The sequence below is a fragment of the Sclerotinia sclerotiorum genome, genomic scaffold (genome assembly GCF_000146945.2).
Source record: "Sclerotinia sclerotiorum 1980 UF-70 scaffold_17 genomic scaffold, whole genome shotgun sequence".
Classification (NCBI taxonomy): domain Eukaryota; kingdom Fungi; phylum Ascomycota; class Leotiomycetes; order Helotiales; family Sclerotiniaceae; genus Sclerotinia; species Sclerotinia sclerotiorum.
Genome location: NW_001820819.1, coordinates 308,932 through 323,690, shown reverse-complemented (window position 1 = coordinate 323,690; position 14,759 = coordinate 308,932). Strand labels below are relative to the sequence as shown.

The following is a 14,759-nucleotide window of genomic DNA, read 5'->3' as shown; positions in this document are numbered from 1 at the left end:
TCCCTAGCGCTTTACAGTATACAATATTTCCCAAGTCAACCAGCCATATGTGCAATAGTGGAGTGTATAAACTTTCTTCCCCCCCCCCCCCCTCCAGGTGCAGCTTGCTCGAACATGATCCCTCCAACAAATGCATCTTGTCTGCCCCCTTAGAGTGCCAATAAAGATCACCGTGGCACAGAAGTGATTAGTGATTGTGCATGTGTACCTTTGTAGTACACCCCTCCCACACCACCAAGTCTTATCCAAATAAGTCTACAAGCCCTATCCCAGAATCCTCCAACTTTCCAACCAGTCCGTCACTTTGTGGCCGAGGTACTCCCGCACCCCCATTACTCACCGCGCCTTCCATTAGCTCCCTTCCTAGCTCCAAACTTGCAAATCTTCATCAATGCACATTTCGCACGATCCAAACCCACTTTAAACGCCTCCACCCATCCCCACCGCCTGCACGAAACAATAAACTCCCGCTCATCGCACTGTCGATCCGATCGATCAGCAATCTTCTTCAGGGCTCTTCGTGGTTCTGTGCTTTTTCTCGCTTCCTGATGACCTCTCGAATTTCTAAATGGCTTTGTATAAGAATAAACGGAACAAGGACCATCCATGCCTCAGCCTCACCGATACATGTTCCGTAACTATGGTTAATTCGCCGTGCTTTGCCCTGTTTTCTGCCGGAATCAGCAGCGGCCACAAGCTGGATCCTTCAAGTCACACCCTTGGTATCCTGTCCATTTACTTCATTGTTTCCAATGGCTTCAGGAATGGAGCAATGACATATCCAAGAAGCTGGAAGTCCAAACTCAATAAGCCCGCCTCAAATAGAACAGGCCCAAGTGGGCGGTACTCCATCATGCCCAACTCCAAATCTCCCATACAGTTCCCAAGCTAAACACCAAAGCTTAATGTCCAAGAAGCTCAAACCTTTTGAGCCAGATTCCAAGTATTCCAACATAAATCCATCAGTTCCAAATATTTACAGATAGCGCTGCAACCGCTTTCGAAAGTATAGGACTTTCCAATTCCTTTTACATAGCGGTGTGAACTATAGAGTTTCACCATTACCACGTTCCATAACATATGCTCTTGACTCCGAAGTTGCTCAATGAGCACCAGGGTGAATAAGTAATTTGTCCACAATGCTATATTCATGTGACACTCCGCTGCCGTTGTTGTGATTGGTTTCTTAGTGCATCAATCTCTTGTTGTAAGGCACTAAGATCTGCTAGAATGTTGGTATTAACACCCGTAGGAGTTGCCGCACTGCTTTCTTCGTACCGTGAAATTTGTGACATGGAAGGGCCATCAGAACTTCGTCGATATTCACCACTAGCACGATTTGAAGAGGAAGGTGTGATTAGAGATACATCAAGACTATTCCGTGTTTGACGAGCACGAGGAGGTGGGGGCGGTCCTTGCATAGAGGCGCGTTTGGAAATATGAGGACTGGGAGCTTCGATACTGTGTATTGATGGTGGTCGACCTTGTTTTGATGATCCCCTTTTTGGCGGTGGAATAGGCAATGATGTTGCAGATGGTGAGGAAGATACGTGATGGGATTGAGTTCGAGAAAGACCATGTTTTCGTGTTGGGGGTGGAGGTGGTACTTTTCCACTGTCAGATCGAGGTCGCCCAGGTTCTATTGAGTATACGGATACATTGTCTTCTTCAAGCCTTGGTGAAAGTCTGCCGGAATTACTTCGACTCAATTTTGAGTCACCAACAAGTTGACTGTGCCTTCGCGTGACAGGTGGTGGAGGAGCTGTTTTTCGTCTTATTGATGAGGATGGAGATGGTGGCTCGGGTACTTTTCCTGCGGATTCTCTATCAAATGGTGATTCTCGTTCGGATTCACCACTTTCACGAGGTGGCGCAGGAGGTAAGGGCTTGTTCAAATCTGTTAAGGAGCGATTCGGCGTCGATGTCATAATAGGAAAATATTGAGCTGTCGCCGAAATTTCCAGTGGAGGAGATAATGGAGTCTCAGCCATAGGCTCATCCCTCAGTTCCATTTTAATCAATTTACCATGCCTCGAACTCGGTGGAGGTGGTTTCTTTTTCACATGTAATGATGAAGAGTCAGAAATCGTCCTTCGTAATTCTCCAGGTTCTGATATCTCATGTGATGATCTTGGTGATTCCGGATGTGGCTCTTGTACTGGTTCAAAAATCGATTGTCGTGATAGAGAAGATGTATCCGTACTACTGCTGCCTTCATCTCTTAATGCATGAACAGGAGGGGATTGCAGTGGGGTAGAAGTTCCCAACCCCGCATTCCCAGTCATCAATAACCTTTTAAATGCATCCACATCCATAGACGCTCTCCCAGAGGTAGTAACAATTGCAGGTGATGTAGCTAGTGCATCTCTGTTTGGATTCTCCATTGTCTGCAACGTCTTGGAAAATGGATTCAGAATCGGAGCCCTTGGAGGTTTATCCTCCACCTCCACCTCATCCTCAGATATATCAGATGTAAGACTGTCAAATGGATCCTGTTCATACTCTCGAGGTACTCGCATCGGGTTTTCGAAAGGTCCCGAATCCTCCCCTATAGTCGATGTAGAATCCGGGATTGAGGGGGATGATGGTGGTGGAGACTGAACTCGAACCTTTTTGGATGTCTTCTTTCCCCCATCTTGACTTTCTGAATATGCATATTCGGTATTCGGATTCGCAGATTGTTCTGAGTCCCCGAAGTGGTTGACAGCAGGTATCGAAGAAGGAGAGATGGTCGAAGAAGGGAAGGCAGCTTTTCTCCTGAAAGGATTAGATGATTGAAGTTTGGCAGACATCTTGTTGTGGTCTACTATGAGACATTCAGTATCACACTGAAGTGGAGCTTTCAGGTCATACAAGTCGTCTTTCCATTCTATATTGAGGTTCTCGTGGAAGTTGTATTACTCTTCCATCGGACTTCTCGGTCGTGTGTTGTTGATTAGAGGTTCTTATCGTTTTATTGGTCCGTGCACAGTTAATTGATGTTGAATTGTCCGCAAACAGCAGACGGAATTGGACAAGGCTAATTGAATTATAAATATTGATTAATATACAGACAATTTTACAAAGATACTACGGTACAACTATTGTATCTATCAAGATGGATGGCTTCAGGTAAAAGATGAGATGAACTACCTAGTCAAGTATTCTACTTACTGATTGCGGAGGCGGGATTATCAACAGTCAGAGGGCTTTGCGAATGCTTTCATGTCTGTTGTCTGCCGAGCCTCTTTTTGAATCTCTTTGTGCCCGCTGAAAACAATGAATTGTAGGATATTATCCGGATAAAGCAATGCATCTACAGTAAAAGGGGGTTTCTCATTGGAATCCAAGGCGAAAGTCTGCCCCTGAATCCCTCAATCCGGTATAAAGAAGTCTTTATAGCTAAGGTAGGAACATTGTTTCACATTGGTATCGATATATCATGGAACTTGTTTTGGAAAATCCCCCCATTACTCTGTACAACATTCCACGATTATTACATATTCATATTACAAGCAGTTAGTGCTCCTACTCTCTTTCCTTTCCAAGGGGAATCCAAGTAGTTCTTTCATCCATCCGCTCTCTGGTGATGATAATACCGGAAGCGCGAATTTGCAGGTATCGCTGATTGATGGCTTGTCAATGTGTTATTAGTCCAGAATATCATTGCCACGTGTTAAGAGAAAAACTATTCACATGCAGATGCTCAAACTAGGAAGTGCTAGTAAACTAGCTCAAGTGCAACAGCGCCCAAGTTGACCTGATCCGCAAAAAATTGAGGTCTCAGTGTCTTGCGGAGGAGTGTTGCCCTATTTCTATCTGGGCACATGTAAATTGACCTAAAAGTATAAGAAATTTAATATGTAGGCGATTTGAACTCCCATCAAAAATTTCCTAAAATCATGACATCACCTTCGACTAGAACATTGTATTGTGCATTGCCGAAGTAACACATCTCGGCAAACTGAAGTTTGTATACAGGGGACATTTTTCTTTGTATCCTCTTTTCATTCTTTCAAATTTTGTAGGACTCGTAAGAAGACATCTCTACATAACAATAAGCTTAGTGGAATGGGTCGAGGGTGTTTCCTAGGGCAAAAGAAGAGATATCTCTGCCGACACTACCAAAAGTTCAATCGTAATTGCCGCCCGGCTCATTTGACGAAGCTACGTGCAGATGTCAGCTCAAATTTGCATCTATATGCTCAAGACAAAATTAGAGACTAAACTTGGTGCTACGCCTCTCGTTATTCAGAAGTTTAAGCTAGCATCTATGCCTCTGGTTGCCCTGCATTCTCCGCATTTTCGATGTCTCTCCTCCTGTTGACCTCCTGGGATCTTGGCAGCATATGCATATATATTGCATGATGCATATAAGGAGCAAACAAAACTCAACTTTTAATTCATTCTTTCCTTTTTGGTATACTGTTTGTTTGCTTTCAATATTTTGATTTCAAAGCACTTTAATTCCGAAGGCTGAATACCTAACCTTATTCCTTCATTTTTTGAATATATACTCGCAGCTGAACTGCTTAGCTAGAGAAAAAATCAATTCAATCTGATGCTCTTTTTGCTCTCAAGAAACCCAATACCTCCGTACATTCGTGCGAGATAGACCTTGGAGGCAGATATGCCAACTCCATATATTGAATTCAACCATTCATCTAGACTTTGGTTCACTGGTGAGCTTGACTGTCAGGGTAAAAAGCTTCATCATGGAAAAGTTATGTGAAGCATTGCTAGTGTAGCTCGCCGGGCAAGAATTCTCCAAGTATCCATTTAAAAGCATCCATTTGCTGATAGCATGAGAAATGCCACACACGATATAAACCCAATGCAGAAGTTCCACCTTTTGATCACTGCATTACCATAAGTTACATTCAGGAGATTAGCATTGGCATCCAAAAAATTAATCGATGGGAGTAATAGCACCATCTGAAAAACTACCAATGTACGTGATTCAGATCTATCAAGACCGTGAAACCTTAGTAAGAGTAGAGCCCCATGACTCAATATAAGGCGTGAAAAACTTTAGTTCGGGAGGTAATGCCATAAAAGTAGAGTGTCTCAATGGATGCCAATGAGTCTCGGTGGTAACATTACCACCATCGAATACTATCTTCCTCTTCCATCAGATCGATCTTATTATCTTTCACTCTCTACCAAATTCCCCAAAATCAGATACGCCAAATACATACATCCCCTTTTTAGAAATCGACAGGTAGCCTGCCTCAAATTTTGAATATAGATTCATAACAGCATTTTCAGGTGTCAAACTACAGCCACTCACTTGCGACTTCTAGTATTGATAGAAAAGCCCCCCACTCGCTTTTTCATATACATCCCCATTCCATCAAGACATGAACACAACCCTACCATTTCCATCTTCAATGATAATCCAAAATATTCCCAACTATCCAAATAAACACAAACTCCAAACAAGATATCCGAAAGATAAGACCAATATTTTCCAGCGCCAAAGTACTCCTATTTTCATTCACTAATTCCCTATTCAAAATGAAAGTACCGACAGCGAGATCAACATCGAAGTTATCAAGTAATAAATGAGGAAATAAGTAACCACTCACCATCTTTGCACTTTCCATCTCTCCATCTATTCTCGCTTGTTAAGGATTTTGAAAGTAATAGCTACCAGTCCGTTAATGAAACCTTATCTGCATCCATAAAACTCCAATCATGATATCCGATAATGAACCTTCAAGCTTCCATTATATGTTAAAATTCATCCCAACAGCAGCAAATAAGTTCCTGTTCCCAATTTTAGTTTCAGGATATGAATATTCACTCAGCAGGCTCATGAATATTCTCAAAGTGAACAATTAGCGCATCATACCGTATACGTTCTGCGGAAAAACAAATTCGAGGGACTAATACGGGAGGCAAGACTCGGTACGGTGAAAGATATCCAACAGCTTTTCTTGATAGATGTAACCGAGAGTAAGAAAGAAGCCGTACTTCTATCTTAGTCGATTGGTACTTCTTCACATACACATATAAATAGCCTCAACATATCTACAGAGCATTCCGACTTCCAACTCCTCACATCCTCCTCCACAAACCGGACCGATGTACATCTTCCTGCAACCGAAAACCTAGTTGGTAACCTTCATTTTCCCACCTGGATTCTCTCCGAGCGAGTTTACCACTAAAACATACATAGCTGGGGATACAATCCAAAATCCTCCATCGACGCGAAAAGTATCTTACACAAATCAGAACTAGACACCATACCAACCCCACATCTACTCCACAGAAGACCAGCGATAGCAAGTGAACAAAACACGTCTAGAAGTAAAATGCGGTTCCTGTAAGGAATCAACATTGAAGACGCGGAGGCAATTCGGCGTGTAGTCCGATTAGCCAAACTCCCAGCAATAGGAGAATTCTCCGGACATCCTCGACCTCGTCTTGATAATCCCACTGGCCCGTTCACACTGGTTGAAAGAAGAGCCGTGCAAGATATTGAGCGGTTATGGATGCTCGGAAAAGAATATCGAAAACATATCAAACGCTTAATCGAAGACTGCGATATAATTCCGCTTTATATTATCGTAAAAGCTGCAAAGGCTGTGCGTAAATATATCGACTCTCTTAGGGCCCAGGGCTACAACGAACGCATTCAGGTTCTTGAAAGATCGGATGACAATGACCCTCAGATAATGAAAAACACTACTACTATGTCCAAGAAACGAAGTGCTAGTAGTCAAAAAATCTCAAAGAATATTCCAGCGAAAAAGCAAAACGTTGCGAACCAGAAAAAGGACAAAATAGTCACACCTGTCAGTGGTCTAGCCCCTGATAAGACGGATGATGGTAAAGAAAAGATCTACAGCAAGTACAGATTGGTTCCCGATTCCAACGGAACTTTTCTGACTTACCCACTTATAGTGCCAATAATACCTGATCATCCTACAATCCCTGCCATGTTAAAGCAACTAAAAGCCGCAAATGGACTTGGAACCGAAGATATAAAGCCTATCACCAGGACAAGAAATAAACGTCAACTCCTGATGCAGTCTGATATCATGGATCAAATGTTCAACACTAATCCGGAAGAGCAGATGGTTGATAGAACCGGGCTTGGATCAAACGAAGGCGATATTTTGGTCAGTCCGAGTGCTTTACCAAACGATTTCGGTAAGAATATCAAGCCAAATTCTTCGAGTCGGCTACTAAAGGAACTGGCAGCTTATAATTTACCTGGAGGGAATGAGTATGAAGATACCAGTAAGCAAACCACGGGTCGGTCAATTCGCCGCCATCCAGTCTGGAAAGAAGATGTATAGCGGGTTTTGACGCATTCAACTACGATTACCAGGAAAAGTAGGTGGTTAATAGGAATATCCAAAAAGCACGAAAGTCCTAGGGTACGTTACGATGCAGAATGAGCAAACAGTATATTGGGATAGATAAAGATGTTGAAATGGAGCACGCACTAGAATCTGATACTAAGAAAACAGGGAAAAGATCAGCCAATTGATAGCCCAAACGATAGTGTCGAGACAACTTAATCTCTTGTCCCAGGGAAAAGAGGTGCAGGTGAAACCCGCAGACACTGGTTATGGATTATGCTCCGACTTGCGCTGTGCAGAAAGCCTCGCAACAGAGATTCCAGATTTTAGATTTTCATGATGTGGAATTTGATGATCAACACTTTGATGTGGTCGTAAATTTTGGGTTAAAGGATGAGTTGCAGAAGCGCATAGAAAATTGGTGATAGCAGGATACTGTGTCGGATGCCAAATTTCAACTACTGAATTAACAGCGAATATGAACTAGGACATAGAACGCTCTTAGTGCAATTACATGTCCATCCTTTGTGCTCATGTGCTCTTTTATGCGAATGCTTTTATTACAGTTGTATCCGCAATTTTTTTCACTTTGTTTACAAGTATGATTATATTGAAACAGAGCTTTTCGCACAGAATCGCCATGTAAGATCAGATATCTCGGCTATCACTTGATTAAGTTTCCGTTGGAATTATTTGGAATGGGACAATAATATTTAAAACCAAAATCCCAAGATTATTGGAAGCGAACTACACAATAAACACTCGCCTTATCTTTAAGTAACCACGAAATGTGCTTTGTACAAAGAGCCCACAGAGTAGATGCTGATTCTTGGACTTGAGGAGACTCAAATGACCACCACCGACGCGCGGCTGAAATCAACAGTTTGCAGAATACTTTATAGAAATGGATTTCTCATGCTTCTTTAGAATAGGCCAAACCATTTATTCGCTGTTCTTCTTGCTATTCAAACACAGCCTATCGTATGTCCGATGCCCGTCTTTTACTATCATCACCTTATTCAGGACGTAATATACTGCTGGCCTTTTTCTCCTTGAAGCCCAAAAACGCTTAAAGTATTCATCAAATCATTACTAGACATCAAGCATACTCCTTATCTGCTGTGGGTGTGCCGACACGGAAACAGTACTATTAGTGCTTCCACCTTGTTCAGACCCCACTTGTGTCACTGAACTCGCTTCTGAATCTCTAGTCCTTGGTGGGCTATCCCTAAATCTTCCTTCGGTATCCAGACGCGGAGGATGTAATGCAGCATTGGCCGTCCCCAATGCCTCAATTTCGTTTGATGGATGCTGAGTATCTCTTTCATCTCTGGTAGGCGATGGAAGATCTTGCATTTCCATCCCTCTTTCTAATCCCTTAGTTGTTAGTACTCCACCATTGACTTCAGCGACGTTAGCAGTTATCCTCTCTTGCACACCGCCAAATTTGTTATCCCCATGTAGTCTACTCCACCATCGTGGTTTCCTCGTGTATCCCATCTCTTCGTCTGCTACTACGTCGCGAATACGTCGCTGACGGAGTAGATCGCGATCTTCATTCGGATTCAAGTAGCCGGCGACTTCGTACACGAGCAGTATCAGTGCTATTGGTCCCCAACCCAAAGGATATATGAATTCCACTTTCGCATGGATGTTGAGAGGGGATATTGGAAAATAGAATGAGATCGCTGCGATATATCCAATCATTACTAAAGAAAGGAAGAGGGTGAGGACGAATTTGGTAGGAGTTTGTCTGAAAAGCGCAATGAAACGGTTCCAAAACCCCTGTTCGTGAGATCTGTAGTGATATATCGAGTGTTGTAAAGAGTAAATTGTTGTTAACCATCCCCCAAAAAGAAAGAAAGCTGCGAGTTTGAAGCGAATATCAGTAGCAGCTGGTGCAGCAATAATATTACTTTGATCCATATCTCGTTGTTTTTCGAAGGAACCCCATGATCTTGGTATGACCAGTAAAAAATTCAACCAAAAGAAGAAGTAAAAGACCAATGGTATCACTAGTTCAATCTTCGTCCTCCTATCATCTTCCCTCAGTGCACGTCTGTTTTCAGGGATATCGAGCATTTGTCTCTCTTGCCAACTGCCCCAATGCCTCACACTCTCCCACACGGCCGCCATTGTTGCCGGTAGCATCAAGAACCAGAAGAAGTTTGTCAAAGCAAAAGGTAACTCTGGTAAAAAGTATCTATCGACATCCACGGTACTTATGCCGCTTATACCTCCACAGGTCCCAATTATAAGCATCCAATACCATTGCCATCTTCTACTCACTGCACGGAATCGTTTGCGAGGAGACATGCTTGTTCGGCCATGTTTTCGTAGATTAACCAATGTGAACATAATACTTACCAGGAATAAAATTCCCAGTGCAAGACCGATTATAGACCGTGCTCCCATAGACTCGATCGGAGAATAACATGATGTGCTGTTAAGAAAAGTACCGTTCTGGAGTAAATGAGGGGTGTAGGGTTTGAAGAGGATGAAGCAGAGGGATCCATTTGAAAATGTGCCGTTGGAATAATAAGTATAATTCCAATCTTTCAATGTTGTGAGATTATAATGCACTCCTTCGATCAAAGTGTCGCTGGCATTGCTACCAGGTGGAAATGGAACAAGATCCCGACTGTCGAAGGAAGCCATCGTGAAAGAACATTCAATCTTTGGCAGTTTGCTTCGAATAAGAATAAGTATTCACAGGTCCAGTACTTCCTCTGAATTCTGAGGCAGGAAGATCAATAATAGCACATCATATTAATAGACAATTCTTGGAATTGGAAGTTGCAAGTTGGAAGTTGTATTGTTTTAAGATAAGAGTATGGATTGTTGATAATTTGCTAAGCTGACAATGCTCGATGGAAGTCCGGACATTCCGCTGATGATTTTAACAGTCACGGCTTTTTGATATCAAATGATGAATAGGTCGATAATAACTGACTCTTTATAGTTTCACTAAAGATGGAGAAGGATTGAATCTCGATAGTGTATTGAAGTTTGGGGCGAAGCTTGGAATGGAGTGAAGGGATGTGAAAGAAATCTAGAAATGATAGAGATCCTCCGCATGGTCCGTGCATTGACTTCCCCACAATGTCACTAAAAACGCTCCACGACAAGCTAAACTACCCACCTACCTAGGTAAGGTTATGGTAGGTACGGAGCAGCTAATGAGTAAATCATTGACATTCAGATTCGTCGTCGCGAAACCATTGAATGTACAGACAGATGTACAAACAAACGAGTTCAGTTAGAGATTCAAGATGACATCAGCAGATGAAGAAAACTCTTATATCGATTACGAAACTTTTCTCTCTCCGACATTCTCCTCCTCATCATTTGCAAATTCCCTTGTTCTGGGGACAAATAACCCTACCGATACCCCCCTCGACCTCTCGACACCCCTCTCCCGCGTCTTATTCGATGCGCAAGAAATAAATACACATATAGACAGTCTTACAACTAAAAACGCTCTACCTCTCCTATCACATACCCAAGATCAAACTGAATCGAGCCAAAGGATTGTACAAGAAATAGATTCGCAGGTCGCAAGTCTCAATGATGGGTACAAACGACTCGAAAAGGAAGTTCTAGTACGATATGAAACTGCAGAGGAGGTCCAAAGTGTTGCTAGTAGGTTATGGGAGACCGTGAGACTGGGGCGAGTGGTAGCACGATGTTTACAATTGGGAAGACAACTTGAGATTCAACTATCCGAAATTGGAAATACGGGTGCGCCTGTTAAGGTTCCCGGAGCGAAGGAGGACCATAAAGCATTAGTACGATGTTCGAATACATTATTGAATATACGAGAGCTTTTCCAGAAAAGTGGCCCAGGAGAAGAAGGCCATGGATTGGAGAGGATAGATGTTGTGCGGACACTCCAAACATCTATCATTAACCCGGCAGAGCGGGTGGTACTTTCTAGATCGCAACAACTTATTCGGGAATTCTCGATGAGCAATTTGTCGTCTAATAGCAATACGTCAACATATGCGCAGACCAGGGATACGAAAGAGCGCACAGATTCGGCTCTGAAAACTTTATATCTTCTATCCTCTACAAGTGGGCTTAATAGTAAGAGCGCGAAGAAACTAAAATGGGAACCAGATCTACTTGTCCAATCGCTTCAGGATTATCTCCGCACTGCTCTTACTAGCTCATTAGCAGCTCTTTCTCGCGCCCTGGCTACACTTCCCACCCTAGACCGAACTCTCCTCGAGGTTTCTGCTCGATGTCAAAATATTTTGGCTTTAGAATCACTACTTGCATCTATCCAACCTACGCCACATCTTAATTTACCATTTGACGATATGGCGCCGGTGAATTTTCTTCAACCTCTTCTGACGTCTTTAGAAACGGGTTCATTACCAAGTTATTTCTGGAGGACTTTGGCAGGGGGATTGACCACAAAAGTACAAGAAATCATCAATAAGGGTGGTGTTAGCGCTAGGACGCTAAAGAGTAATCGTAATAGTGTCAGAGATGCGATCCGTGATTGTGTAGTGAAGGGTAGTAGAGCGCCTGCTGGAATAAGTGCTCTCAAGGGCGAGACAAGAACGGATGGCAGCTGGGAACGAGAAGTAGCAGTAATGGTAGCAAGTGTTATGGGACCACTGGGTCGTTGAAATTAATCATATGTTCAGCAGAAAAGGAATAGTTTGGTCTAAGACTTCGAAAGAACGTCTGGGCGCCAAGCTGTGGGAGGCATGTCCAATATATATGCAACTTAGAAACTTATGGACTCCAAATAATAAGTCTCCATAAAATGCTAGGTCTGTCCATGACACTTTCGTCTCAACACGTTCATTGAATGATTTCATGTAGAAGTTCATTTCAGCGAATGGTTGAAGGAATCTTTTTACTTCGTCAAATGTGATCTTAGCTTGTGGATTTCGTCCGCGTGGTGCTGTAGTCACACCACTGTGGAGCGGCAGCAGCTTCTATAATAGCAGAAAACATGTTTGTTTGATCAAAAGATACTACTATTTCGTAAAATCTAGATCCAGAATTCCTTAAAGAGGAGACTTTTTCATCGCACCTCATTCTATTCAGCCTAAAGTTATGATGTGTGTCCCAATAATAAACCCCAGGTTCGAATTCAAATACATCAACAAATGCTTTCCATTTCGCTTCCCACATTTATATATTTCTACTACTACCAAGTTTATCCATACAACTAGTAGTTTTAAAGCATGTTTATTAATTAGCTGCAAAAATCATGACTTCCCTCTTCTTATCTATTGTAATTATCGCTATTCATCATCATAACCGTGACATTAGGTAGCGCAATGTATCGGTCAACTAAAGCAACGCATTAACTTTCAAAGCTTCAGTATGAAAGCTGCCAAAATCCTAAATTATGATTTAAATTTATATTTCAATTATTTAAAAATATTGTCAAAATTTTAAATGAGTTCGAAAATTCAAGTAGAATTTCTAAATCTTAATGTGACGGAAATCCCTGCTTTCCTCCCACCTTTATTATATAAGAAACCTCAGGTAACGTGGTTTATCAGTAACCGGAACATATCAGTAACCGGAACACTTTTACCTCAATTACCACCTCTCAACTTTAACACACGTTAAATCCATATTCAACCTTTCAAATCAATATGCAAGAGTCGCAAATTAATCTAGCCATTCAAGCTATTGCTTCATCCAAAAAACTAAGTGTGCGAAGAGCTGCTAAAATCTATAATATACCGCATACTACCCTTACCTACAGAATAGCCGGTCGAACGCCGAAAGCTGGATCTCGATCAATACATTGTAAAATGACGGAATTAGAGGAGAAATCGCTTTTTCAATATATAATTGATATGGACGAGAGAGGGTTTAGTCCTCGAATAAGTGATGTGGAAGATATGGCGAATTATATACTCGAAACGCGGGGTGCGAAGAAGGTTGGAAAGCTCTGGGCTCATCGCTTTGTGAAACGACATACAGAATTAAAGACGCGTTTTAATCGCGTTTATGACTTTCAAAGAGTTCTCTGCGAAGATTCAGAGCTTATTGAAAGATGGTTTCGATTAGTATCGAATATGCGGGCCAAATATGGTATTCTAGACTGCGATTTCTACAACTTCGATGAGACAGGCTTTATGATGGGACAAATATCACCATATATAGTAGTTACTAAAGCTGATCGACATGGAAAAAGCAAAGCTATACAGCCAGGCAATCGGGAATGGGCTACAGCGATTATTTGTGTTGATGGAGAAGGTCATAATATACCTCCGTTTTTGATAGTAAAAGGCGAATACCACCTCTCAAATTGGTATACCGAAGGTGATTTACCATACGATTGGCTTATTAAACCTACTACCAATGGATGGACAGATAATGAGACAGGTCTTGAATGGATTAAGCACTTCAACAAACATACTGAAAGTAGGAAAGTGGGTAGATATCGAATGCTAGTGCTTGATGGGCATGAAAGTCATAAATCACCAGCATTTCAGGAATACTGCAAGGAACACAACATTATATTACTTAGTTTGCCACCTCATTCTTCGCATTTAACTCAACCACTCGATATCGGTTGTTTTGGTCCTTTAAAGCGTTCATATAATCGACAAATCGAGAACTTTATCAAGGCGCATATCACTCATATTACCAAAACCGAGTTCTTTCAAGCCTTCAAAGCTGCATATATCGAAGCAATATCTATATCAAATAGTAAAGCTGGGTTCCGCGGAGCTGGGCTAATCCCATTTAATCCGGAAATTGTACTTTCAAAGCTAGATATTCGAATAAGAACTCCATCAAATAGATCAATATCAGCCGATCCTGATATATGGCAATCTCAAACACCTCACAATCCAACTGAAGCTCTTTCCCAATCCACTTTAGTGAAAAGTCGTATTGCTCGGCATCAAGGGAGCTCACTTACTCCAATATTTGAAACAGTTGCAGCTTTAGCTAAGGGTACAGAGCTCCTAGCTCATGCGAATACGCTTTTAACTGCTGAGGTTCATAGTCTCCGCAAAGCAAATGAAGCACTTAGTAAACGCCGGAGAGCTAGAAAAGCTTTAATACGAAAAGGAGGAGCACTTTCAATAGAAGATGGGCATAATATATTAGAACAAGAGAATGTAGAAGATCAGATACGACGCGACGAATATACAAATGATGGTTCTTCAGCAAGGAGGCAAGCTACTATACGACGATGTAGCAAATGCGGTAGTACTTTACATAATGCACGAACTTGTCAGTTCGATCCAGCATTAGTTGATCTTTAGATTGTATATAATTCAATCCTAATTTATGGTGTTGTTGTAATTTTATTTTAATGTAATGTGGGTAATTGAGGTAAAAGTGTTCCGGTTACTGATATGTTCCGGTTACTGATAAACCACGTTACATTAACCATGTCCACACATGATACGATTACTCGAGATTAGTATGCGATTTAGGTGACCTGAGGATCAGATCCGGACAAGTACTAGGTATCAA

At 41.9% G+C, this 14,759-nt stretch overlaps 7 protein-coding genes across 7 annotated transcripts; 3 read left to right on the top strand and 4 right to left on the bottom strand.

The window, feature by feature from the left end:
* Positions 1–495: 495 nt before the first annotated feature.
* On the bottom strand, positions 496–876 carry SS1G_11076 (predicted protein; the record flags this gene model as incomplete). Its single annotated transcript, XM_001587785.1, has 3 exons — positions 496–564; positions 622–664; positions 740–876. 3 exons carry the CDS (start codon positions 874–876, stop codon positions 496–498), a joined length of 249 nt encoding a protein of 82 aa, XP_001587835.1.
* Positions 877–1,148: 272 nt separating this feature from the next.
* SS1G_11075 (hypothetical protein) lies at positions 1,149–2,792 on the bottom strand (the record flags this gene model as incomplete). The annotated part of the gene is made up of 1 exon (XM_001587784.1): positions 1,149–2,792. The coding sequence occupies one exon, from the start codon at positions 2,790–2,792 to the stop codon at positions 1,149–1,151; it is 1,644 nt and encodes a 547-aa protein (XP_001587834.1).
* Positions 2,793–3,173: 381 nt separating this feature from the next.
* On the bottom strand, positions 3,174–3,967 carry SS1G_11074 (predicted protein; the record flags this gene model as incomplete). Its single annotated transcript, XM_001587783.1, has 4 exons — positions 3,174–3,352; positions 3,512–3,614; positions 3,710–3,798; positions 3,892–3,967. The coding sequence occupies 4 exons, from the start codon at positions 3,965–3,967 to the stop codon at positions 3,174–3,176; spliced, it is 447 nt and encodes a 148-aa protein (XP_001587833.1).
* Positions 3,968–6,677: 2,710 nt separating this feature from the next.
* On the top strand, positions 6,678–7,480 carry SS1G_11073 (predicted protein; the record flags this gene model as incomplete). Its single annotated transcript, XM_001587782.1, has 2 exons — positions 6,678–7,227; positions 7,461–7,480. 2 exons carry the CDS (start codon positions 6,678–6,680, stop codon positions 7,478–7,480), a joined length of 570 nt encoding a protein of 189 aa, XP_001587832.1.
* A 904-nt stretch (positions 7,481–8,384) lies between these two features.
* Positions 8,385–9,950, bottom strand: SS1G_11072 (hypothetical protein; the record flags this gene model as incomplete). The annotated part of the gene is made up of 1 exon (XM_001587781.1): positions 8,385–9,950. The coding sequence occupies one exon, from the start codon at positions 9,948–9,950 to the stop codon at positions 8,385–8,387; it is 1,566 nt and encodes a 521-aa protein (XP_001587831.1).
* A 614-nt stretch (positions 9,951–10,564) lies between these two features.
* SS1G_11071 (hypothetical protein) lies at positions 10,565–11,929 on the top strand (the record flags this gene model as incomplete). Its single annotated transcript, XM_001587780.1, has 1 exon — positions 10,565–11,929. The coding sequence occupies one exon, from the start codon at positions 10,565–10,567 to the stop codon at positions 11,927–11,929; it is 1,365 nt and encodes a 454-aa protein (XP_001587830.1).
* Positions 11,930–12,916: 987 nt separating this feature from the next.
* On the top strand, positions 12,917–14,545 carry SS1G_11070 (hypothetical protein; the record flags this gene model as incomplete). Its single annotated transcript, XM_001587779.1, has 1 exon — positions 12,917–14,545. One exon carries the CDS (start codon positions 12,917–12,919, stop codon positions 14,543–14,545), a length of 1,629 nt encoding a protein of 542 aa, XP_001587829.1.
* Between the last annotated feature and the right edge of the window lie 214 nt (positions 14,546–14,759).